At 41.7% G+C, this 25,484-nt stretch overlaps 1 protein-coding gene across 13 annotated transcripts in view; it reads left to right on the forward strand.

Annotated features, from left to right (window-relative positions):
* The window catches only part of L3mbtl3 (L3MBTL histone methyl-lysine binding protein 3), a 108,732-nt gene that overhangs the window by 13,658 nt on the left and 69,590 nt on the right, over nucleotides 1–25,484 (forward strand). For 5 of the 13 annotated variants that reach the window (XM_048425082.3, XM_048425080.3, XM_087911304.1 and 2 more), the window contains 7 exons: nucleotides 9,798–9,915; nucleotides 17,410–17,521; nucleotides 17,910–17,984; nucleotides 19,533–19,695; nucleotides 20,924–21,059; nucleotides 23,068–23,152; nucleotides 24,674–24,765. In XM_048425082.3, the coding sequence (XP_048281039.1) occupies nucleotides 9,814–9,915; nucleotides 17,410–17,521; nucleotides 17,910–17,984; nucleotides 19,533–19,695; nucleotides 20,924–21,059; nucleotides 23,068–23,152; nucleotides 24,674–24,765 (765 nt within the window). In that variant the 5' untranslated portion in view covers nucleotides 9,798–9,813. The remainder of the gene's footprint in view (nucleotides 1–9,797; nucleotides 9,916–17,409; nucleotides 17,522–17,909; nucleotides 17,985–19,532; nucleotides 19,696–20,923; nucleotides 21,060–23,067; nucleotides 23,153–24,673; nucleotides 24,766–25,484) is intronic. The other 8 variants (XM_048425090.3, XM_087911324.1, XM_048425088.3 and 5 more) reach the window with 5 other exon arrangements.

A 25,484-nucleotide genomic window follows, 5' to 3' on the forward strand; every position in this document is an offset into this window, starting at 1 on the left:
CCAACCATTAGGCAGAGCATTTCAACTTTAACACTGTAACAAAAAGAAGTTCTTATGTCCCTGACCAGTAGACATTTCTCTCTGTTTTGTAGCCAAAGCAGCTAAGGCTGAGGAAGGGACTGACATTTAATCCCAAGGGTTGTGGCTCCTGAGCCTTTGCTTACCACACTTATTGGACACTTTCCTTTCTAGTGTGTAAAATAAAGAAAGATATTGGGTACTGTCTTAGAAAATGAAAGAGTGTTTCTTGTCCAGATGGCCCGAATTTTCTTAACTTTTAAAGTGGAGATAATAGTCCTTACCAGTATGAAAAGAAAGTTATAGGGTTTTAGCTAGCTTGTGTTGGTGACATCTTTAACCAGAGTTCCTTTTGCCTCAATATGTCGGTGTCTCTCTAAATTTGTCTGTTAGGTTCTTTGACTGTGTATGAGGGCCCCTAAGTTTTTTGACTGTGTATGAGGGCCCTATGTGTGTGGTGCCTTGGAGAATTGGAAATATCCCGATAAAGGCCATATAGGAAGTATGGAAAGTCACTGAGACCTCTAGGAAGGCCTTATAATTCAGGGATCGAATCTTTCTCAGGATTACTTTCTCAAGACTGGACTTACAGGATTTTAGGTATGGGGCCATTCCCAGGATTAGACACCATAGACCTCAGCACAGGGATGCAAACCAGCGGCTAGATCTAAAGCTAGCATCTCAGTAGTGGGGGCTAATCTGAAGATAAGTAAGCTGTGTCCTATAAAACTATGTTCTACAGTGAGGAGTCCATGAACTCCCTGTACTGTGATAAGAAGCCCAAGGCTGAGGGCTGAGTGTCTGTGGAGAACATTGAGAGAGCACCCTACATGTGGTTGAGAGACTTCCAGTGTGAGCCTTGCTTCTCCCAAAGGCTGCTAAGAATTTCACTTTTAAAAAAAAAATCACAAAATTGGTTATCATGAGTAAATGGCTTCCAAAACCGCATCTGGAGGGAGCAGTCTTTGAAACTTATTACCTGGCCTGCAGTCTCATCTTGTTTAAGTACAGTCTGCCCAGGGCAGTGGCACTATGGGCAGTCATGGGTGATGAGATAAGTAGATGCCAGATTTCCCATCCCCCCCCTTGACATATTCTTCTTTGTTATGGTGGAGAATTGCTTTGGGAAGAGACCAGTAATCTTTCTAGAGTGTGAACATAAAGAACTCAGAACAATGAAAAAGCCACTTTAAAACAGTTTTGATATGAGAATTTCATATATGAGTACTTTCTTTATATTATTCCCCCATCTCCTTCTAATGCCTCTCATGTTCTCCCACTCCCTTCAAATTCATGACCTTTTAAAAAAATATTATTGCTATACACACATAATATATGTGTATATATACATATATATGTACACACATATATAAATGTACACACACATATAAATATACACACATCAATACAATTTTCTGAGTCCATTTAATGTTGTTTTCATGTGTATGCTTTTACGGCTGACTTCTTGGTATTGGATAACCAATTAGGAAACTCATCCCTGGGGAAGGCCAATTCTCCCTCCCTGAGTGTCATTAATTGCCTGTAGTTCCTACTCTAGGGGTAGAGCCTTTTGAGATTTCCCCTATCATTTTTCCTTCTCTTTTTTGTGAGTGGGTCTTACTACATAGCCCTGTCTATTCAATAACTTTTGTCAACCAGGCTGGCCTTGAACTCACGAAGATTCAGCTGTCTCTGCCTTCCTTGTGCTGGGATTAAATATGTACACCCTCACATCCAGCAGGAATGCTGATTTCTATAAGGAAACAAAAGGCCTTCGGATAATGATCTTAAAGAAGCACTGGGCTCCTGCCTCTGAGTGTGGCTTTCTTTCATTGTCCTGTGACTCTGACACAGTTGTCATGTTGTTTGGTTTGTGGTAATGATTTTACTGCTTCTGGTTCTCTCTATAAGATAGTGAGGTATGTTGTCTTCTTAACCAAAGCTTAGAGAGGTAAGTCTATCAACATCAGGCAGTAATATCTCAGACCTCTTGTGTGAATCACACATCTTTAATTATGTTCTCCAAATTTTAATATGATTCTGCTTTGATGTGATGCTTGCCCCATTGTATAACCACCCTGGGCTCACAACCTTCGCATCCCTGGACCTTAATTTTGAAATTGCATCTGTCAAATGAAAAGCTTGAAAGTGCAGCTTCAAAGAAAGCAAGTATAAAATGATTGTGGCTCTATAACTGATCTTTTGTTTGTTTCCTTGTTTTGTATTCCTAGGAACTGAATTCAGGGCAGCTGGAATTCTAGGCAAGCATTATACTTGTTGGACTACGTCCCCAACCCTTATTTATGGTTCTTGTTTGTTTGTTTAGTTGCAAAATCTCTTTGTTTGTGGTATGCGTATGTTCACATCTGTGTGCTCACTTGTGCAGGTCACATGTGTGTGGAGGCGAAAGGTTGACATCAAATGTCTTTCTTGATCATTCTCAACCTCCTATCTTGAAACAAGGTCTCTAACTTGACTCTGCTATTTGATCTAGCCAGCTTGCTCTGGGCTTTCCCTGTCTCCCCTTGCTGAGTGTTAGTTAGGATCAAAGGTGAAGCATCCTGCCTGCCTCGCATTGATGTGGATGTTGTGAATCTGATCTCTGAGTCTCACTCTTGTGTGACAAGGTTTCTTCCACTGAGCTGTGTCCCCAGCCCCTGTCTTTTTGCTCTTGATGAGCACTGACTTGCCATCCCTGTCAATATCAATTTTGGAGGAAACACTTTGGACAGAAATGGCCAGGCTGCACACTATGCTGTACCCAGGACATCCTTGTTTGCTCCCTCCATCTGCTGGCCCAGACTTCCGGGGGGAGTTGGGCCACTCTTTTTGCGAAGTGCTGAGCCAGTGAGGTTGTTCTGTTTGTCTTCAGAGGACTGTTATCTTCTCTCCATCTCGTCTCTTCCCTTCAGAGTGCTCCAGGCACCTACAGAGAAGCTTCCCTTCTCCCCAAACCTCTCTTTTATCTGCTCATGGTAGAAAGAGCAAACAAGTGGTATGGAGAAAGTCTCAGGAAGAACACATGCGCCCTGATTATGTTTAGTCAATGTGAGATGAGTAGATTCAGGACATTTGTGAGGGGTAGGTCCCAAACCACCTTCAGTCCTTATATTAAAAAATAAAAATATGAAATAAATAAAACTGTAGCACCTAAGTTCTGTAAAATGGCTGAAGTAGAACTTAAATAATCCCCCCAGACCCTAGCCGCTCATCTCACTCGTTGCGTGATCTTTAGGATGTTGAGCACTAACTGAAGTCAATCTGCACATCTTTTTTACTGATTTCCTTTTGGAACCTTAGTCGTTGTGTTCGCAGTGTGTCTGAGTCATTGCGTTTGACATTTCAGACTTCAGTGTATCCGAAACGTCTATCTTGTGGCCAGGGCCTATGACTTTCATAACTATTTCCATATTCCCTTTCGTCCAACTTCAACACGAGACTCAACTAACAGTTAATTTTGCTCGTTCCGTTTCTTAAAAAGAAACAGGTTTTTGTTTTTAAAATCCTTTTATTTTGCAGTGTTCGCAGCGGTAAGAATAAGCTCTGTGACTAAGAGCATACCTGGCCCGTGGCCAGGCCTGGCGGTGTGCTCCTGCCCCTCAGCTCTATGGCAGAAATGATTCAGAGTCACATTTCTGAGGAAGGATGGACTAGTAAATGTCACCAGAACTTCAGGTGTTGCTCAGGAATGGTAGGAACTGTAAGTGCTGGGGCTGGGGCTGCATCTGGTTGTGCCGTGAAGGAGTGAACCCTTCACTTCTCCCCTCAACCGTCTGTTGTGTGAATACACTTGTGCCGACACCTCTCAGTAAGTTACCCAAGAGCTTCCCAGGGCTTCTTTCCTCTTCGCGACTTCTAGACCGTGCTTTCTCCTGTTGACATCAGTAGCAAATATTTTCGTGGGAAGGCAAGCCTTTTTTTTTTTAAAATATACTTTTGAATAAGTATGAAGCAGAATTAACATGCATTATAATTATATCATGATTTTTGAATGTATTGTTTTAGCATTAGTAGATGCACAGAGAAAACTCAGCATGACTTTTGCTTAGCATCGTTACCTGATTTTGGGCACAGCCAGAGTTCCCAGTTTCTGACAGATCCTTCTAAAAATAGTTTATGTGCATACACAACGCATCCTTCGTATTTCTTTTTGTTTTACATGAAGGTTGACACACCATGTTTACACTTTGTTTAAAATTAGACATATTAACCATGACTTGAATTATTTCTGTATTAGAATGGAGACCTTTTGTGTCGTTTTATACCATGGCCTGGAATGGTTGTAACTCTCTACCCATGATGAACCCATGATGAACCCATAGATTGTTATAGGTTTTATCCACACGGAAGTCTAATATTCTAGAAGTAGACTGTCTGAGTTGGAGGTCTCAGACAGGTCTGAGGTCTGGATTATTAGTCTATACCAGGTTAGCTTACAGTTACGAAAAAGAGGCCGAGCCTCATCACGTAAAACTTTTGTTTGTTTATTTTACTTGTTTGTTTGCTTTGTCCTGGGAATTTTCTACCACTAAGCTATATCCTCAGCCCCTTACCATGGGGTTCTTAAATATAAGATACTAACTGGTGCCAGCATTTGCCTACGTTGGAATTGCTGTATGAGGCCTCAGTTTCCATCTTAGGACACACATTTCTCCCAAAACAAATGAGAAAAGGAAAAAAGAAATCTGGCTTTATTAGAATCTAATGGAGTAGCTTTATTAATATCTTGTGGTAAAAGTTCACTAACCTGGGGCTCTCAGAGATCTGTTTCCATGAGAAGCTCAGGTGGTTCATCCAATAGAGAGATGTTCTCAAGGGAGGGTCAGGTTGTACAGCTTTGGTTAGGAGACCAGGAAGTGGTACTGGAGAGAGACAGGAAGTTATTCTGAAGATAGCGCCACATGTCATTTAGTTTGCTGCATCACTCTACCATAGAAGCTTAGGTCAAGAAGACTGTAATTCAAATGGGTAACGCTGCAGTGGGCTATTCACAAAAGGGGCCTTTGGGACTATAATGTATGGTATGGTGCCAGCAGCAATCATCCTTTACTTCAGCAAATGCCATCAATTTCTTGATGAGGCATCCATAGTAGTCACTGGCAAAGGCGTGCTGGGCAACAATGCCTTGATTATAGTCACAGTCAACAGGTCATATATACCTTCAGGAATCAGAAGCTACTGCCCCATCTAACATCATTGGTGGCTGGAAAGTTTAAGAAAGGGCAGAGTAGAAGAAAATACTGGATCTTTCCTGGTTGCACATATTATGGTGCCCCTCTATGGTACTTCCTTAGGAAATCTCAACAGTATTTACTAAGAGAGTCAGATGGGCATTCTTGCTCAGTGGGATGTTGTTTGTGGCTTTTATTCTCTCTCTCTCTCTCTCTCTGTCCCTCTCTCTGTCCCTCTCTCTCTGCCTCTCTCTCTGTCTCACTCTGTGTCTCTTTCTCTTTGTATGTGTGTATATATCCCCTGTAGATGTACTTATCTTACACACAGAATTAAGGAATAATATCAAGTAGTCATTAAAGAAATATACAAATCTAGAACCTTTCAGGGTGCTGAAAAGGTGACTTACACCTCAGAACAAGAAGTAAAGATGTTTGTGTGTTTGTGGGTCCATGTGATCAGGGGACGAGAAACGAGAAAGACTTGGGTGTCATGAAATAAACAGCTTTTGTTAACAGTGTTGGTTGCCTGCTGTTCTTCCTGATTAGTAGGTGGTAGGAAAACCTTTAATCTGTTGTAGCTATTCAGACTTCTTCTGACAAAGTAGTCAGTGGCTTCAAAATTAGATGATGGCAGAGACAGTGTAGTAATTGTCTTTTACTCTATAATAGCTTATTCAACACCTCCACTGACCTTAAAGTGAAAGAAGTGGGTGGAACCAGTATTTGCCAGTTTGATGGGTGCTTAGGGCTGAGTTGACTGCGTACTGCTGATCTCAGGCAAAGCAGAAGCCTACTCAGACATTATGTGCAGAGGGGGCATTCACCACAGCTTTTATAGACTACCAACTTTTAGAGTTCTTCTAGACACAGACACGTTCTACTGTTCTGTCATTTGTACCTTCATGACTTTTAGGTAGGGGAAGACTAAACCACCCTGCTTACCTACTGGTTGCCCAGCAGGAGAAAGCGTTTTATCAGAGAATACCGCTCTTACTTCAAAGGGACCCAGTTCCATTGCCATCATAGTCTATTTCGTGAAATTGTGAATTTCATTTTGTTCTGACTAGTTTTGCTTTGTTTTTTTGTTTTGTTTTGTTTTGGTTTGTTTTTTTTGTCAATCTGACATAAGTTAGAGCTATCAGAGATGAGGAACCTCAATTAAGAAATTACCCCCAGCTGGGCAGTGCTGGCTCATGGCTTTGATCCTAGCACTAGGGAGGAGGCGGGAGGCGGGAGAGAGACAGGTGGATCTCTATTATGAGGCCAGCCTGGTCTACAAAGTGAGTTCCAGGATAGCCAAGGCTACATAGAGAAAGCTGTCTAGGAAAAAAAAAAAGATAAAAGAATAAAACAAAACAAAAAAGGAAAGAAAGCGCCTCCACCAGATTGCTTTTGGAAAATCTGTAGGACATTTTCTTGATTAACGATTGATGCTGGAGGGTCCAGTCCACTGGGAGCAGCATTGCCCCTGGGCCTGTGGTCTTAGCTGATCTAAGAAAGCAGGCCCTGAGAAGCAAACCAGTAAGCAGCCCTCTTCCATGGCCTCTGCTTCAGTTCCTGCCTTGAGTTCCTGGCCAGCTGCCCCTCAGTGATGGAGCATGACTTGAGGGGTGTAAGATAACATAAACCCTCCCCTCCCAAGTTGTTCTTGCTTGCAGTGTTTTATTACTGCAATGGAAACCCTGAACAAAGTCTTAATTCATCTAATATCTTCAAATTTTCCCACATAATTCTCCCCTGGCAATCATATCCTAGTTCCTGTTCTGAAGGTTAAGCCTTAGTAATAGTGAGATCTGCTTCTTGTGGTTCACGCTGCATACTTTGAAATGTCTTCTAGTTGATATTTTACTTAAAGCAAAGGGGAAGACAGAATATCAGCACATCTGGAAACTCTCCGTGGAAGAAAGTCTCTCACTCCACGAAGTACAGAGTTTTTACATACCATTTAGAAATGCATATGACATGTATTAAAAGACCACACTTTAAAAATCTTCAGCCTGCTGGCATAGTGGAGCAAGCATGGAATCACAGCACATGGGAGGCTGAGGCAGAGGGATAAGATCAAGGCCAGCCATGGCTTCCTTGCAAGTTGTGGTTAGTGTAGTACATAACGAGATTCTGTCTAAAGAGAAAACAAGGCACCTTGAACTATTTCTTCTAAGCATATGGAAAATTGAGGATGTAGAATGAGTCACCAAAGACCCTGCTCACTTCTGGACAGTTCCCAGGACAGCATCAGTTTTATTTGGTCACGTGACCCCATTGATTAGTTTAAGACAGATTTTTTTGCATGTCTTCTCTCACATCCATTTGTAGTTTATCACTAACATATACAGAAGAACTTTCCACTAAAAGGAACATATTCCCTGGTGTGGTGCAACGTACCCATAATCCTAGGACTTAGGGAGTAGAAGAAACATGACGACTGTGAGTTCACAGCTAGCAAGACTGTGTCTCAAGAAAAAAACAAAATAAAAGATGGGCCAGAGGTGACTCATTACCACCAAATTTGATGACCTGAGGTCAACCCTCAGAACCCACATGATGGGAGGAGGGAACTGACTCCCTGCAAGTTATTGTTGGATCTACACACACATGCACACATGCACTGTGGCATGTATGTGCCCTGAAATGTACACACACATACAATGAGTGAATGAATGAATGTATGTATTAGTATCTATCATCCCGCCTTTAAGAAGCAGTAGTAGTGTTTCTTTGATATTATCAGATGACCAGTTGCTCTTCATCTTTCTGTCTGGTAATGTTTTTTAATAATTTAGATTGGACTAGATTTGTGAATTGGTGTCTTGTGGTTGGGTACCATGTTCTATACGTGTGCTTTGATCTAAGTTCCATGTTCAGCCCATTGGTTAATATTTCTTCTTTATGAAAAGAAGCGAGTTACTACTACTCTGCATAGCAGTGACTTTCAGACAGTTTGGTCTTAAATCTCCTTTATAATTGAAAAGTCAAGTAGGTATTTTTTTCTAATAGCCTGTGCATATTGATACTGTGCTAAAATAGATTGATTGCTCACTATATAATATATATAAGCACAATTTTTATGAAAGAACAATAAATACATAATAATAGTAGTAATAAATACGAGAGAAGTTGCCATAGTTTCAACTTCTGCAGATCTGTCTACTGTCTGGTTTTACAGGAGATAGCTGGATTCTTACAACTGCTTCTCCCTGTAGTCTATTCCAGTCTGTTTTTTTGGCTGAAGTGTGTGAAGAAAGTCTGGATTAATGTAAATACAGGGTTGGAAAAGAGAGGAATATTTTGCTAGCTTTTCAGTTATAGTGGAAATCTTTGATATCGCAGCAAGGGTAGTTTATGTTAAAGGTGGGTTGGTGTACAGTGTACAGTTGAAACCCGATCACTGAGATTTCACCCTGTATTAAAATTTATTGATCTGAGAGTTGGAACGGATCCATGCTCTGGGCTCAGTGTTGTAACATTATACCTTAGCCATTTGGAGACCATGTCTCCAAAGAACTATGTAAATCTTCCAAATCTCATCACATCTCATTAAGTATTTTAGGCTTCATTCTCATTTCTGTCACTACCTTTCCATGTCTTTGGCAACGTCTTGGCTCTTGGGAAGCTGTCGGGGGTCACAGCAGGTGCTTCAACTGAGTCAAACAAACTTGATTTCCTCCTGATAAAAAATCACATTCACGTCTGTTGTGTTAGTAGGTCAGACATGTGATTGATAGGTTAATATAGATGACAGCGAATAGTAGACTCAATTCCCCTTTTATTTTCCCACTATCAATGGTATCTTTTAAGTCTACATTTTATTTAGTAGTTCCCTTATCTTTGGTTCCACTTTCTGAGATTATAGTTCCCAGAGGGCTCAGTTACTTGAAGTCAACATCTCCTCAAAAATATTAGATGGAATTGTCAAGAAACAAACAATCCATCAGTTTTAAGTGTTGTTCTATGCAGTGTGATATCTTAGGCTATCCTGCTTTACTCTGCTTAGGGATGAAGTCACCTTTTGGTCCAGTGAATCCGTACTGTATATACACTACCCCCCTCCCCCACTGACTGTCCAGATTCACAGTGCGTGTCTTCAAGTACACCTCATTTTGTTTAACACTGATGCCCAACTGCAGGAGCACTGATGCTGATGACTTGAATATGCCAAAGAGAATCCCTTCGTTTGTTTAAATAAAAAGGTGAAAATACTCACCTTATTAAGGAAAGAAAATCATGCCAAGTCACTGACAGTTGTTCTTAACATTTTGCAGTGGCCAATTTAGAAGTTAAACTTCCCTGTAGGAATGTCTGCTTAGGGGGGAAGTGTATGGAGCTGATGGTATAGCTCAGTAGTAGAGCGAGTGTCTCTCCAGCTCTGGTCACAGTTTCTGGCACACAGAGTCAAACAGACACATAGTAGACTAGAGCTTGGAGTGCCCCACACATGCCAGGCAAGTGCTCTACCAGTGCTCAGCCCTATTAGGGATACTTTTGAAGCAGTTGTTTTTAGATGGATAAATCAACAAAATAATGTAATTAAACGAAACAAGTAGTAATGATCACTAAATCAAATTGATGTGCATGTGAAGTATTTACGTTCCCTTATTCCTCTTCAAGGTTAAAAAAATAAATCATGACTGAATCTGCATCTAGCACAAGTGGTCAAGAGTTTGATGTGTTCAGTGTTATGGACTGGAAGGATGGAGTTGGTACCTTACCAGGAAGTGACTTAAAGGTGGGTTTTCTTTATCATGTATGAATTATATGTTGTGTGTATCTGTGTGTGAGCTTACTTTACAGTGAATACATACATAAAATAAGAACTCGAACCATTAAATATAATGTTATGGCTTTATACAGTATGTGGTCCTCTGCAGTAAATTTGTAAGATAACTTGAAATATTGATAGATTGTCAGTTGGGTTAGGGGACTGAGGAATATTTTTAGAATGTTCTTAGTTTAAGAAAATCAATCAATAGCTCTGAGGAGGATCATCTATCTATCTGTTTTGATTCTATTATGATGATGGTCAATATATATGGAAATGGCAGACCTACAAGGTCTAGCATTTTGAATATTTTAGTAACAGCTTTGGAGCTTTGAGTGGGTCCTAGGGGTCTTATATTAAACGGGGTAAACTAATATGAAAATTTTGAATCAGTAGGACTATTCACTGCCTTTAAATTATTTATACTATGAATATAAGTTTTTGTATAATGGCTTTTTTAGGAGCAAGTTCTTTTTATAAGTCAGTCTGTGATCTTATATAAAGGGCTCTTCGTGGGGTTCAGTCTCCCCAAGATATATGTGCTGGTCCACCGTGTATCCACTCTTCATGGGGTTCAATCTGCGCACGATGTGTGTGCTGTTCCTCACTGTCCCCATTCTTCATGGGGTTCCATCTGCCCACTGTATATGTGCTGCCCACCCCACATCCCCTGCCCCACTGAATCTACAGCAGCACCACCTCTACTGCTCTATGAAGCCTAGTTCTGCAAGCTCAAACTGCCCCCACTTCTCATTTCTAATTTGGTTTAGCTGTGTTCCTATCTCTGGGACCTTGAACCTGTCTGTGGCCTTTTAGACTTTGTGTTTGTACTCAGTCATTTAGGTGTTTAAACTTTCTGCCTCTCTAACAGGCTGTCACTTAGTCTGTCTCTGTAATACTTGATGTTCAGTGCTGTCTCAAATAGGAAAATTTTACTCCTGACTTAGGCTTCTTGAAATCTAATCCTTTTGATGGCTGCTTGACAAATATCTTAGCCAAGTCCCTGCGCTCATTTATCCTCAGGGGTACAATTTAAACATCTGCCTGCCGTTGGAAAAATGTTTGAGATTTTGGTTGGCTTAGGTTTAATTAAGTACAAAGTGCCAGTGAGTTTAAACAAAACTATTGCAGCGAGGTTTAGTGAAATCTGGAGGAAGTTCTTTTTCCTTATTGTTATTGTTTTTTTAAGTGGTTACCAAAACATAGCCAGGAGGTTTTTAATTCTAGTATTCTTTTGTACCATAGGAAACTATAGTCTAAAATAATGCATGGTATACTTTAACTAAAAACAATCACAGATGTGCTTAATGCGTATAAGTAGAAATGTCTTAGGAAGTAGGAGAGCTAATTTCCTCATCTGAACATTACATATTATAGGTGTATATGGAAATAGCCTATGGTATTCATAAATATGCACACATACGATGAATCCACTTAAAATTATTAAAAAAGGAGAAATTTTCAGTTTTAGTTTTATGTGATGATGAGTCATGGAATAAGTTAATTCTTCTGGGTCAAAATTGCTCTGCAGTAAAATAAATAAATACAAGAGCAAATAGGAATTGAACGTCTCTGACATTCTGCAAGAGTCTAACTGCAGGAGACGTGATGGATAGAGAAGGCTGAAAAAATACTATTCCTCAAGCTCTGATAATGTGAATCATATATCAGCCATGTGAACTTTGCCAGATTATTTAAAATCCGAGAGGGGAGAGGTATTTCAACACCTAAGAGCATGCACTACTTTGGTAAGGTACTCTAGTTCGGTTAGGCTTCACAGCGCCTGTAAGGCCAGTTCCAGGGGATTTCCAGTTCCAACAGTCTTTTGGGTTCCAAGGGTATTTGCACTTGCAGCCTCCTGATTCCAGCCACATACATATAACTAATAATAAAATAAACCTTGTGACTGATTACTTAAAATCTTTACATTTTGTAAGCGTTATCTGGAAAAACATTGGGTGTTGTTAGGACCCATAAGGTCCACAACTTTAGAAAGGATTTAGAAAGGATTGTAAATAATTACTAGTGTATGCATTTTCTGACTTGGCAATAAATTATGAAAACTGTCTTTTTCTGTTATTTCATCTGCATACTGTTCTTGTGCATTTTCACTGTATAATGGTGAAATTTATAACTTTCTTTTAGTTAGCTTTTGATAGTAAACAGGAGTTTCCATCCCTAAGAAATCTGGATTGCTTTAAAGTTTTCCAAGCAGTGGGTTTTAGAAATTGACCTATTATTTTTATTAAGATAATCAGGTAATTAAGTCATTTAGGGTATTATAGTCAGGGTTATTTGATATGACTTTTACACTGATGTAATTACTGGGGTAATTGCTATGTGTCCAATCTACTTCATGAACAGTAGACTGTTTGATACCTCATTTTCACAAATAATTTGAAGAGTTCGGGAGATTACTTAGTGGAAGAGCACAGAGTTTAGAGAAAGGCCTTTTCTCAAGGAGATAAGGGGTAGAGTGACAAAGCAGGACATAGACGTTCTCCTAGCCTCTGTATTGTATGTATGGTGTGTGCACCAGATGTGTGTGCGTACAACACTCACATACACCTCTCTCTATCTCTCTGTGTCTTTATCCCACACACAATGTTTTATTTATAACCCCTTTAATTGAAGAGTCATATCCCATCTATTGGGTAACGGTTTCCTCTGAGATTTAGACATTTAATCATCCTACAGAAAAATTCCTTAAGCAGGAAATTGAACAACTCTAATAGCTTCAGGAAGTCCCCGAAACTGAACAGATTCACTAGGCCTCTCCCTGCCAGAATAAACAACAGAATAAAGCAGAGATTCTCTCTCCAGAGAGAAGTGCCAGGCTGCAAAGAAAATTCTCAGACAGGCTGGCCTGCAAAAAATCAGAGCAGAACAGCTGACTGGAAGAATCAGAAGCCAGCAGACCAACCTGGAAGAGGTTTAGCTCAACAAAGGTACCTGGAAAGGACACTCTCCATCCTGATGAGTTGTCTGCAGGCTGGATAGTGTGCCCCAGGTTCCTAGATCTGTGTGCACACCACCCATGCTTGGGTAGGCTCTGGTGATGCAGCTGTCTGAGTCATCTTTGGTTCCGAAAGTAACCCCAATTTTAAAAAAAAAAAATTGTTCACAAAGTTGAACTTTGATAGTATCTGTACTTTGGTTTGTTGTGGGCTCCCTATCTGGGATGAGTAGATGTGTGCATTGAGACTCCCTAGGAAAAGTTTTGTCATACGACGCCGTCTCATTGACTATACTTTGTAGTGTTTCTTATATCCCAATCTCAGTTGTTTAAGAGGTTGATAAAATAATTTTCTCCTAAACTAAAATGTTAACACTTTGAATAATTCATAAAATTGGCTTCCTCACATCATGCTGAGAATTTGGCCTTACCCAGGCGGCTGCTTTTAAATGGTTTGTGTGTCTACAGGCATGTAGATTTTCGAACAGTTGGTACCTAAGCCATCCAACTGAAGTTTGTCCAGCTGGTACAGCCTGGCCTCATAGGCAGAGGTCAGCCTCCCATTGTGCGAACAGGCTTTATGTTCCGTGGATTTTGCCATCCTGAAAGAACTTTCCTTTGTGACAGCCTCATGGTTGCTGGCTAATTTCATTGTCATTTTTCTGGTTAAACTTTTCGAGCAGCTGCCATTGGCCGAGGTTGAGCTCCTGAAGGTTTTTGGATGTCTGGCCCCCACTTTTCTCTGGTCCCACATCTCCTTTTACCTCAGTGCCTCTTTGCCCCCTCCCCCCCATCTTTGGCACATTTTCCTGACTTGTCACTAGTATGTTCAGCCCTCCCACATTGGGCCAATTAACTGTAATTATTTGAAATAAAGCACAAACATCTTTTTGGGTGTAGAAGTGAGAGAAATAGGAAATTAACCCCCTGAGGGGGCACCTTACCTCCACTGTATTTCATCCTTTCACAGCCTCTGCCGTCTGTCTTGTCAGTTGACGCATGGGGAAACTGAGGCCCATTTGCCCAAGTCAGTTATTGCAGCTCTGGGGTGGAGGAGACGGCGGTGGTGTTGAAACTGACTCTGTTAACACTAGTACAATGTTGTCTAAAGACAGCATCCTCGAATCAACAGACACAAGGAAAAGTGTGCACAGTTAGAGACAGCAGCTTCCTTCAGCAGCGGGGACCAGGAAGTCCTTTGAAAATCTGGTGTTCTTTGAGTTGAAAATGCTCATTGTGAGGACTTCTTGGAAGGTGCGGCGGAAGAGAGAGAGCAGAGCAAGCTTTCCAGAGGCAGAGCCCCTTCCAGGCAAAGTGTTCAAACGACACCAGTCTCAAAAAGATTGTGGTCATTATCACAGCGTTTCTGCCTAGACAAGCTTCAGAAATTTTACCGTTACCTAATCTGTTCCTTGAAAATACAAAAGAACTTGCTTAGAGCGGCGTCCCCAGGTTGACTGTCGGAGAGGCAACTGACTAAGTGGCTGTAGAAAGGTACCTGGCAGGACTTCCCCAGGCCCGAGTACCTGAGTTTCTCTACCTGAATTTCTAATGGCGTCTTAAACATTTCTTCAGAAAGAATTAATCCTCTGAGTCAGAAGGAGTTAGTCTCCCAGAGGCCCTCAGTAAAACGCAGGTGCTCCCCTGAGAGCGATAGCATCTTATCTGGCAAGAATAATTGCTCCTCATCAGAGAGCAAGACCTGCTACGGCAATGCAGAAGCCAGCTGTCAATCCAGCCCTTATTCATTATGCATGGCTTCGCCTTGTCTCACTAAATGTTTGAAATAGTTTAGTGACCGAAGATCTTTGCCCTTAAAGCGCATTGGTAACTGGGATTCAGGTTTCAACATCAAAAGTAGTAAAGGGGAAATCATAACCTCAAGAGTGTCTTTTAGTGATCTGTTATTAGAGACCCCAGAAGAAGAAAAAAGGCTTTTGACCCTGGAAACAAAAATAAAGAGTAGACAATTAATGTGGCTCAGGCTAAGCCAAATAAACAAAACCTTGCCACCCTGCAGATGTCTGAGGCATCGTTCTTCCTTTTTTTTTTTTTTTTTTTTTTGACTGACCTGGATAGATTCATATGTAGTAAAAGCTGCCGTGCCAACTGTATGTCTGTCTTGCTTAATGCTTAATGAATTACCTTTGTAAAGTTTATGATTTGATATTTTCTGTTGGAGAATAGAACACTTGAGGAGTTTTGTGTCCTGCCAGAGTCAGTCATAAAATCATTGAGGACCCAGGTGCTCAGTTGGGGAAACAAAAGGCAATGCATCCATCTTTCTGGAGTCCTGTCTTTGGACGTCCAGTTCCGCCAGCACACTCGTTCTTCCTAAGATTTCTCTCCCCTCATCATGCCATGGAAGACGCACAATCCAAGTGGAGAAGCCACAGGGACATTTAATTCCTCTGCCTTTTTTACGCCTGTGTAGTGCATTAGTCCTTGAAGTCCATCCTTGGTCTGTGACTTCAAGACCAGAACTTCGGGTTGTTCACGGTGTCACCAGGTGACACGGTATGTCTGTTTGTATTTAGACTATGTATTTAGACTATTAATTTAGACACTGCCATTAATTATGGCAGTTAATGTTAGCAGATAGAGAAGATGGCGAAGATTAAATGTTGCATTTGTCGAGATATGACCTTTTAACTTTAAAGGGATTTGAGTCAGACCCTTACAAGTGTCAGGCCTGCACTTTTCACCCAGAGGTCTGTTCCGCTGTCCTTTCTCAGGTGATTACAACACAGGGTGGTTTCCAGGGTGCCAGCCATTATAATCCTTTCTGCGTGCTCTCAATGTCTGTGCTATTTCTCACATGTCACGTTTGTCAAGTGAGCATACATCAGCATAGATAGCAAATCATGGGAGCAGAATTACTCATCGTAAGTGAATCATCATTTACGCCTGTTAAAAATTGGAACTCAGAATTGATTTTTGTATCGCATTCTTTAATATCATTAAATAACGGTCTCAGCAGCGTGTTCTGTCTGCTCTTGCCCAGTAGATGGTACTGTCAGCCTTATTTTGAACAGTTGCTAGTTAAGTTTTTTTTTTGAACCTTAACGTTTCTTTCTTTTTTTTTAAGTTGTTCTTTTTAGTTCTTGTCCATAAAATTAACTTTTATCATTTTCTAAGCTGATGTGGACACTAGGTATGCCACACATGTTGCTTGTGAATTTGTACTTAGGATATATAATACAAACGTCACATTCCTGAACTTTTTTCGCTCATTCAGTCTAGAAAGTACTTAATAATTTTATACCATGAGTGTGGGAAATACATATAGCAGAGTGAAAGATCTGAAACATTTTATTGTTCTTTCAAATCTGAGCTTTCCACTCTTCTTCCTACTGCTGGCACCTGCGTATCCTGACTGTCATTCTGTCCTATGAAAACTAGGGGTGAGAAAAACATTTAGGTCCATGAGTTCTGGAGTCTGAGAAAGCTCAGGATCTCTGCCATGGTATCGTAGCAGCAATGAAGCCTTCCACTTAAAACATAAGCGGCTTACTGCAGAAACCTGCTTTTTCAGTTGCTGGGGAGAGACTCCATGACCTTCCTCCTCAGTGATGCGACGCCACGTCGCAGGCTGGTTTAGCTCTTAAAGTTCTTTCTCTGCTGTTTTCCACTTCTTTGGGACTGAACTTCATGGAGAATTTTTGAGGGTGGTGAGGGAAGTGTGGCGCTGGGGAGGGACTGTCTCATGGTTTGTGCCTTTTCTTCCTGGCATAGAAGGAGGAAGGTGACAGGCCATTATAGCCTCCTCTTTGAATCAGGACACCTTTAGCGAGCCGAATCGATTTCTGGGGATGGGGTGGGGAGCGGGGAAGAGACTTTTCCTTTAGTGGCCTTGCTAAGTAAACAGTAGTATTAAATAAATAAAAATCTTAGGAAAAATGTGTCTGAGATGACAAATAGAAGTGCGCAGCTGTAGTGACGCCCACTCCTTTGTGCACAGCCGTAGTGACACCGTGTAGTGACACTCACTCCTTTGTGCACAGCCGTAGTGACACCCTATAGTGACATCCTTTCCTATGTGCACAGCCGTAGTGACACCCTGTAGTGACACCAACTCCTTTGTGCACAGTTGTAGTGACACCCTATAGTGACACCCACTCCTTTGTGCACAGCCATAGTGATGCCCACTCTTTTGTGCACAGCTGTAGTGACACCTACTCCCTTGTGCACAGCTGTAGTGACACCCTGTAGTGACACCTACTCCCTTGTGCACAGCTGTAGTGACACCCTGTAGTGACACCTACTCCCTTGTGCACAGTTGTAGTGACACCCTGTAGTGACATCCTCTCCTTTGGTCTAGTCTTCCTCAATCCAAAATTCATAAAACAGAAGTGCTTATTGTTACTGCCTAGCCTACCCAAGAGAGACTGTTTAACTCTCCACGTGTGGTTAATTTGCTTAAAGACTGTGTGTCAGTCATGAACTAAATCATGCCCCGCGGAATTTTGTAAATGTTGCCTTCTTTCTTCCTTGTTGATTGCCAGTTTAGGGTGAATGAATTCGGAGCTTTGGAGGTTATCACCGATGAGAGTGAGATGGACAGTGTCAAGAAAGCCACTGCCACCACCACTTGGATGGTCCCGACCGCTCAAGAGGGTAAGGCTGGCCCACCCGCTGCTGACGTCTTCTCGCCGAGCGATTTAAAGTCGGTCTGCCCAAGCTTTCTTACAAGAGGGCCAAACTTTGAAAGCCCCAGATTACCTTTGTGTCTTGGGTCCCTACGTAAATTTTTGTAATGGAGTAGACAGGAAACAACTTCTACATTTTAAAATAATTATAAGCTGTCTTATTTCTAACGCCAGATCTGTAATAACCTGAGATTCGTTGTGAATTATCAAAGTAAACCCAAGTTGCTAATGGCCTAGGTGATTTATCCAAAAGGCCTGGCACTTTTGGGTTTTTGTTTTTGTTTTTGTTTTCTCATATACTCCAATGATTGTAACTAACACCTATATGCTGACGACTCCAAAATCTATATCTCCAGCCCCGACCTCTCCCCCGAGCTCCAGGCCCGTATTTCCACCTGCCCACTGGACATCTCCACCTGGATGTCCCACAGGTACCTCAAACTCCACATATCTGAAACGCAATTCATTTTCTTTTTCTTTCTCCCTTCCCCTAAAACCTACTCTTTCCTCCGTAACCCATGTCAGCCGGTGGTAGTGCCATCTACCTGGTGCATAATCAAGATGTCTAGGAGTCATCCTGCATTTGTTCCTCCACTTCCTGTTCCTTAATGCTCTCGGTTTTTAGTCCCTAAATAAGTCTCAGGTCTGGCCTTTCCTATTTTCACTGCCACTGCCGTAATGTAGGCCTCTAACTCTCCCTGAAGCTATTGCAGAAGTCTCTTAAATAATCACCGCTTCAAACTCACCCCTCTCCAATTTATCCTGCACTCTGAAGTCAGTGGAACTTGTGTAGACTGCTCACCTGCTACTTGGCTAATGTCTCTCTGCCACCCCAGCGAAGCCTTCAAGGATCTGGTGGCCTGCATCCACCTGATTGCTCTATCTACCCATTCTGTTCCTTTCTCTGTGTGTTGTACTCTGGCCCTTTGAGCAGCTTGGACCTATGTGTCATTTTCCCAAACTGTCCTATGATTTCTGCTTCCCTGCCTTTGTTCATTTTGTTTTGTTTTGGTTTGGTTTGGTTTTTTTTTTTTTTTCCTGACTCAAATGCTGTTTCTTTCTTTGCTTTGGCCTTTAAAACCCTGTTGAAGTGCTGTGTCAGAACCTCCCTCCTGCCTGACCTTACCCCTGGCTGAAAAAAAATCACTTCTTCCTCTGCCACCCTAAAACTTGCTTGTACTTCTATGAACTTCTATGGCTGCATGCATCCCACATGATTAGAAGGCCTGGGCTTCTTGTATGGCTTCTCCTCTAGACTGTGAGCTGTCTTGGGCGAGTGTACTGACATAATCAGTGTCCAGCATAAATTGGTGCCTAATAAATGTTTGCTGAATGACTCAGGCAGAAGGAAATGGTAGTTCCTAAATGACTCGGATAATTATGACCCACGAGATCAGTTACATTAAAATTACATGTGTTAATTTAGTCAGTTAAATAAAAAGTCACTCATCAAAATGTTATAAACATGAAGTAACTTAGATGACCCTTTTAGCTGTACCAAGATTCACCTATAGGTTAGAGCTTTTAGACCAATAATATTTTCTGGAATTCAGTAACTAATGAAATTCTTTTCTTTCTATTTTGAACTCTGTAGGAAATGCTGAGGTCTTGTGTGAATTTTTTTTTATGTTTATCCTTTTTGGATATTTGTTGTTGAGATAGGTCTCACTAGGTCAAGAAAGCCTCAAACTCAAAGAAATCTGACTGCCTCTGCCTCTCAAAGGGTGAGATTAAAGATTAAAGACAACACACCTGACCCTCTGTCTAGATTTAAAAAAAAAAAAGAACCAGAAGTGATTTGAGTGATTTTTCTGCCAAACTTAGCCCCCATTCCCAACTTTATAGTTCAATAACTGACTCATTCAACAAACATCATTCTTTATTCTGTCGCTAACAAAATTAGTAGAAGAGAAAGTTTACACATACTTTGAAGCGCCTGCTGACGTGGTTTTCTTTTCCTCTCCTTTCTCACCTTCTAGTCTTTTCAGAGAAGACTGGGGTACCATTCAGGTTGAAGGATCAATCAAAAGTAGATGGGCTTCAGTTCTGTGAGAACTGTTGTCAGTACGGCAACGGCGAAGAGTGTCTCTCTGGAGGAGGAAACTATTGCAGCCAGAACTGTGCTCGGCACGTCAAAGACAAGTAGGTTTCCTTCCCTTTCGTCTCTGAAATCGTCAGAGACTTCCAGAGCATCGTATCTGCGGAAACGAGGATTAAGTGGGCCATAGAACATCTGTGCCCCTCTCGGACCTGTTTGCTAGGCTTTCTCTCTGGTAACAGAGGACCCTTGACCCCTCCATTGGATTGACTTTCTCTAGAAAGTCTGTTCTAGTAATGCTGTTCTGTCTCTGTAATCAACCACTGTTACCATTGATTTGATTGTTTCCAGTGAAGAGTGCTTAGGTGTTCCAGACCTATGTGCACATTTGGATGGTACTGATTTTTATGGCAACACACTTGTTCACTTCCACATAGGGAACCAAAGTCCCTCGTAGAAATGTCCATAGTAGATAATGTTATAAGTCCTTGTAGGATGACCTCAGTGGACATACAGGAAGTGATGTAAAACCTCCCCATCTGGGGACTGTCTAATAAACTGCAGCTTAGGAGCAAAAGGTGTGTTTCTTGAGTATAACGTAGGACAAAATAAATGACATTTATTTTTTTAATTTAATCTTTAAAAATCTCTTATGTGGGTGTTTTGTCTACATGTATATCTATGCACCATATGTGTGCCTCAGAGATCAAAAGAGGACATCAGTTTCCCCTAGAACTGTAGTTACAGGCAGTTGTGAGCCACCATGTGGGTGCTGGGAATTGAAGCTGTGTCCTCCTGAAGAGCAATTAGTGCCCTTAGCCACTGAAGCATGTCTCCAGCCCCTTGACTTTTGTGTTTCAATGGAGATTCCCTCATATCATATTTAATATAGAAACTCCTGATTGTTTTGTATTGGCAAAGGGATTCTTTGCAGATTTATAATTGGCCTTTTCTACTGGATTTGACAATCTTAAAATTGCTAGTTCCTTTGTTTCAAATTGCCTCGGAAACATATATCTCAACGCAATTGATTATTTTGTTATTATGCAGACAAGTAATTATAAACCCATTAGAATCCATTTTACGAGCATTGATATTTCCCTTTTGAAGTTAATATATAAAATAATTTCCAGTTTTTACCCAGGAAGATCTATAAAGCATGATTTTAAATGTTCCCTAAACTGTATGCTAATCCCTGTGGATTTCTCGTAGTAATTAGATATTTCCTTTGAAGAGGAATTTTTTTTTAAAAAATAATTCTGCATCAATAGTCAACATGTAGGTATTTGATAGGTATTGTTTCCTGTCACTGTTTTGGGTTTATAAACACAGCAGAGATCAGAAGGAAGAAAGAGATGGAGGTGAAGACAACGAAGACGAGGATCCCAAGTGTAGTCGGAAGAAAAAACCAAAATTATCTCTGAAAGCTGACTCCAAGGAGGATGGAGAAGAGAGAGATGATGAAATGGTCAGTAGCCCTTACCTGCCCATTCAGAGATGCGGGCAGTCATCTTGGGGGTGTGTCCAGTTACCAGATCTGTTCTGGAATCAAGTGCTTGCGTTAGTTAATGCTAGTTTCAGGGACCACTTACGTCAGGAGATTCCATGCCACTTCGTACCTCACTGTCATCATGTAAACCTGGGACTGATAAGTAACAGTGACAGAAGTCGGATGTCCTGGAGTTTATGACTGGGATGAGAGGCAGCAATCAAACCTTTAGTTTTGTGGCTGGATTTCAAATTCTCTCACCAGCAAAATGCCGGTACAACTTTGGTAAATGGCGGATAGATCTTATAAACTATGAGTGGATAGAGAGTGACATGTAGCTATCAAGTGTGCCTAGAGGGGAAAAAAATCATTCAAAATATGTTAATTGAAATGTAACTACTTTCACCCTAAAGTGGGTATTCGTAGTTTTACAGGAGCAGAGACCTTTGAGGTCTTGAAACATTTTATCCAGGATGAGTTAATGAGCAGTTGTTATCTGCTAGACACTATTCAATGGACTGGGAATATGGAAATGAGTAAGAAATGCAGTAGGATTAATGTCCTTCATGAAGACATTGTGTTCTGGCTAAGGAGGCTTGATAATCAGGGAAAAGAACCAGAGATACCAGTTTATCCCAAGTACTATGCTGGCATTTAAAGTAGAAAATTAAATTAGGATTGACTGACTAATGAAAACTGGAGTTTGGTAGGGAGAGAGCCTCAAAAGACAGGAACACTGAATTGTGAACAGTAAGGAGAAATCAGCTGTGTGCAGTTAGCTCTTCACGTACTACAACTTCTGAGGGAGAAGACCTGAAGTGAGCATAGTTGTAGCACATTCTGTTGGAGGGCACCCACAGAAGTCCCTAAGGCGCATGGAAGATTAGGGAAGAGCAGGGTGAGGAAGCTGAGGGTAGTATGACTTGGGTCAGGTGAACATGATGGCTTCCTGAGGAAAGTGGGAAGACACTGGGAAGTTAGAGGCAAGGGGATGCTGTGGTTTGATTTGTTCTTTGCTTGACCAGTTTTCTGTGACCTATGTAAGCAGGAGTAGAGTCAGGGAAACTAGTTAGATATTCTAGGTCAGAGGGCCATGTAAGATATAAGCTAGGTGATTTTGTTAGCATTAGGGTTGTGAGGATATAGAAGAAATGGGAAGAGTCGGGGATTCTATGAATCGTAGCTTCCTGGATTGGATAAACGCCTGGAACGTGAAGGCAAGAGTGGAGGAAAGACTCAGGAGGTCTTTGAGTGTGCAGAGTTTCTTGTGCCTGTTACCTACGCATCTCGAAGTCGTTAGGTAGCCAAGCACAGGCACATGGAGTCCTGGAAAGGAAGCTAGAGATGGAGGGTGAAATACTTAGCGTACAAATGACATTCAGGGATGGGGAAGTGGTTGTCAGTAACGTGCTTGCCCTCTGAATATGAGGACCCGAGTTTGGATCTCCAGAACCATAGAAAAAGCTAGGTGCCATAACACTTGCCTCTAATTCCAGTACAAGAGAATCCCTAGAGCTCATGGCTTGAAGCCTAGCTTACCTGATGACATTCAGTCACTAGGAGAGCCTGTATCATAGGGAGGTGGAAAGAGCTTAAAGAATATCACCCAAGCTTGTCTCCTGATCTCAATACTCCTTGACGTCAGTCACAACCCCCCTCACACACAAAGAAATGACCTTGAAACCCCTGGGTTAGAGAGGTGTAGAGGTTGAATGGGTGTAGACAGCAGTAGAGAGCCTGCAAAAAGGACTAGTGAGATCTGAGGAACAGCAAGACACCGAGGAGGAGGGAGCGGGACTTGAACTCTTCCCGACAGCAATTGATAGTGTTCAGTTCAAAAGCAACATGGTCTCAAGTGGACCATATTGCTGCTTTGGAAGTCAAGAAGCAAAGGTCAACAGCAGAAAGCTTCCAGACGGCCCTCTAAGTTTTCCTTGAGACCAATTTCATGAACTCATGAAGCCAAAGGTTTTCTTTCTTTCTGTAGGAGAACAAGCAAGATGGAAGGATCCTGAGGGGTTCCCAGAGAGCCAGGAGGAAAAGACGTGGAGACTCAACCGTCTTAAAGCAGGGTAAGCTGGTGATGTAAAACCTGCCAACCTGGTGGCCCCAAGACGAAATTCAGAGAAGCAGTATCGGACTTTCTGATTCTCGACACCCCTATAGAGTACTTCTTAGAGTCTTTCTGATGAAGTTTCCTCCATAAACATGGAGGCTTGAGGGAGCAGCTTAGACAGGAAAGGCAGCCAGTTTTCAAGTTGTTACCACGTGTGTAGGGAATACCTTCTTTCGTTTGCTGGTTTATCCGTCAAGATGCCAGTTCCTGCTTCTACCCCTTTGCCCAAACCCCTGTTCTTGCTCATTTCCCGAGATGTTAGGTTTATTGTGCCCTCTCAAAACACGGCCTTGTCATGTGATCTCCTTTTTTTCTTTTCCTTGAGGCTACATCTTACTCTCTTGGGAAATCCAGTTTGAGCCTTTCTCTTTGCTGTTAAATTGGATAAACTCTTCTTCTTTGGTCATTTCTATATAAGCTCCTCTCAGCCTTACTCCACACAACCCAATGCAAATGCCCTGCCAGGCCTTTGATGGAGGTTAGGTGAGGTCACTGTGACCTGTACTGCCCAGCTACCAACCTGCGTGCTCACACTCTTCCCTGAAAGAGAGGGCTGTGGGCCCAGAAGCCCAGCATTCTTGCTCTGTGCTTGGAGACACTCCCTGTTGGTTCTTCCACTGATCCCCCAGAAGGAACTGTAAGTTCCTTCCACCTGTCTTTAGCTCATAGCAGACCCGCCATATTCTTTCAGGTGGATGTTTTTTTGTTTCCATGATTAAGGGAAGTAAATTAAATCCCTTCGTTACTCTGCATGAAATGAAATTTCCTCACTCTGAAGTCTTTCTCTCCTTTCCTCCTAATATCTTCTCTGGATGAAATTCCAAACCCTTGGCTCTAGTAGATCTTGTCCTTCCTATCACTCTTTCCCCTTAACTGTTCCAATTTCCTTCCTTTGTGAGCTGCCCAATGCTTTGTGCATCCCTGTGGACCCACAAGGGCTTCCAGTGTTGTTCCTAGTCAACCTGTCTCATCCCTCCTCTTGTTTCAGCACTTTGTCACGTTTAATCCAAAAGCATCTTATTTTATCACATATGCATTTTTTTGTACGTAATAAATATGATATTCACCACATCAGTGTTTTTCTTCATTTTCAAGAATAGCAGATATTCCCTAAACACTCAGTGCACTAGCCTTTTCTCGGTCCTCAATTTCTAGGTGCCATGGGAACAAACAAACAGCATATTTACACATCTTGCTCCTGGAAGATGTGACTTCCTGTAGCTTCTCTGGGCTTCCTGCTGGACTTTTCATGTGTTCCGAGTTCTTCCATTTTCTTCTGCCTTCATCAACTGGATATTTATACCACAGTTCGTTTCTCAGTTCTTGTTTTTATGGTAGAGGAACCAGAAAAAAAGAGAACTGTCAGCCACGGAGCGGGAAGAGCCAGAAAGCATAGTATTTGCGCAAGAGATGTCCTGGAACATTTTATTGATTTCTTAGCTTCGGAAAGTCCATCATTTGGTTTCCTGTCTTTCAGGTTTGCCTCCTAAAGGCAAGAAAACTTGGTGCTGGGCATCCTACCTGGAGGAGGAGAAAGCTGTGGCAGTGCCGGCAAAGCTGTTCAAAGAGGTGCGAGTTCTCCAGGCACTGTGGGGAAAGACAAAGGAGCAGGGAGCTCATCGGAACTCATATCGTCATTTCCATTGTCTGCTTAGGAAGTGTGACGGGGGATAGTTTCTCAGGGAGAGTGTTACATGGACGATCCCTCAAAAGGCAGCGATGATTAGGGTGTGCACAGAGTGGAGTACAACACGTCCACACTCACAGATGCTCACAATGTCAGCACTGTCACCCATTTTGCACTATGGGAATACTAATACTGAAGCACTCATGGACCCATTTTGTGTCTAATTATGAGGGGCCGGACGTGAGTTACTGAGATTTACGTCCTGTTAGGAAACCTTTGAAATGGTTTAGCGGATTTACTACTGATAAGAATATTCCATCGTAAGTAATTTAAAGTCACTTGAAAGTGTAAACAGTAGATATAGTTCTACCTAGGTTCTCTTGCCACTTGACTCAGGCAGGACTTGGTAAAGTTTCTCTAGAAAGGGTCATGTGCTTTTAAGGCATCTGGAGTCTGTTGCCATAATAGAGCTTGTTACATAATATGCATGAAGGCGGCCATAGATAGCATGTAAATTAGCAGGAATGGCAGTGTTCCAGTAAAATCTTATTTACAAAGCTGTGGTGGACAAGATTTGGCACACAGACTGCGGTTTGCTGACCCTTCATAAATGACTTAATGTATTATAAACCTTCCATGGGTATCTTTCTATCTATGAATG

Source organism: Myodes glareolus, chromosome 1 (assembly GCF_982192425.1).
Source record: "Myodes glareolus chromosome 1, mMyoGla1.1, whole genome shotgun sequence".
In the NCBI taxonomy this organism is placed as follows: Eukaryota; Metazoa; Chordata; class Mammalia; order Rodentia; family Cricetidae; genus Myodes; species Myodes glareolus.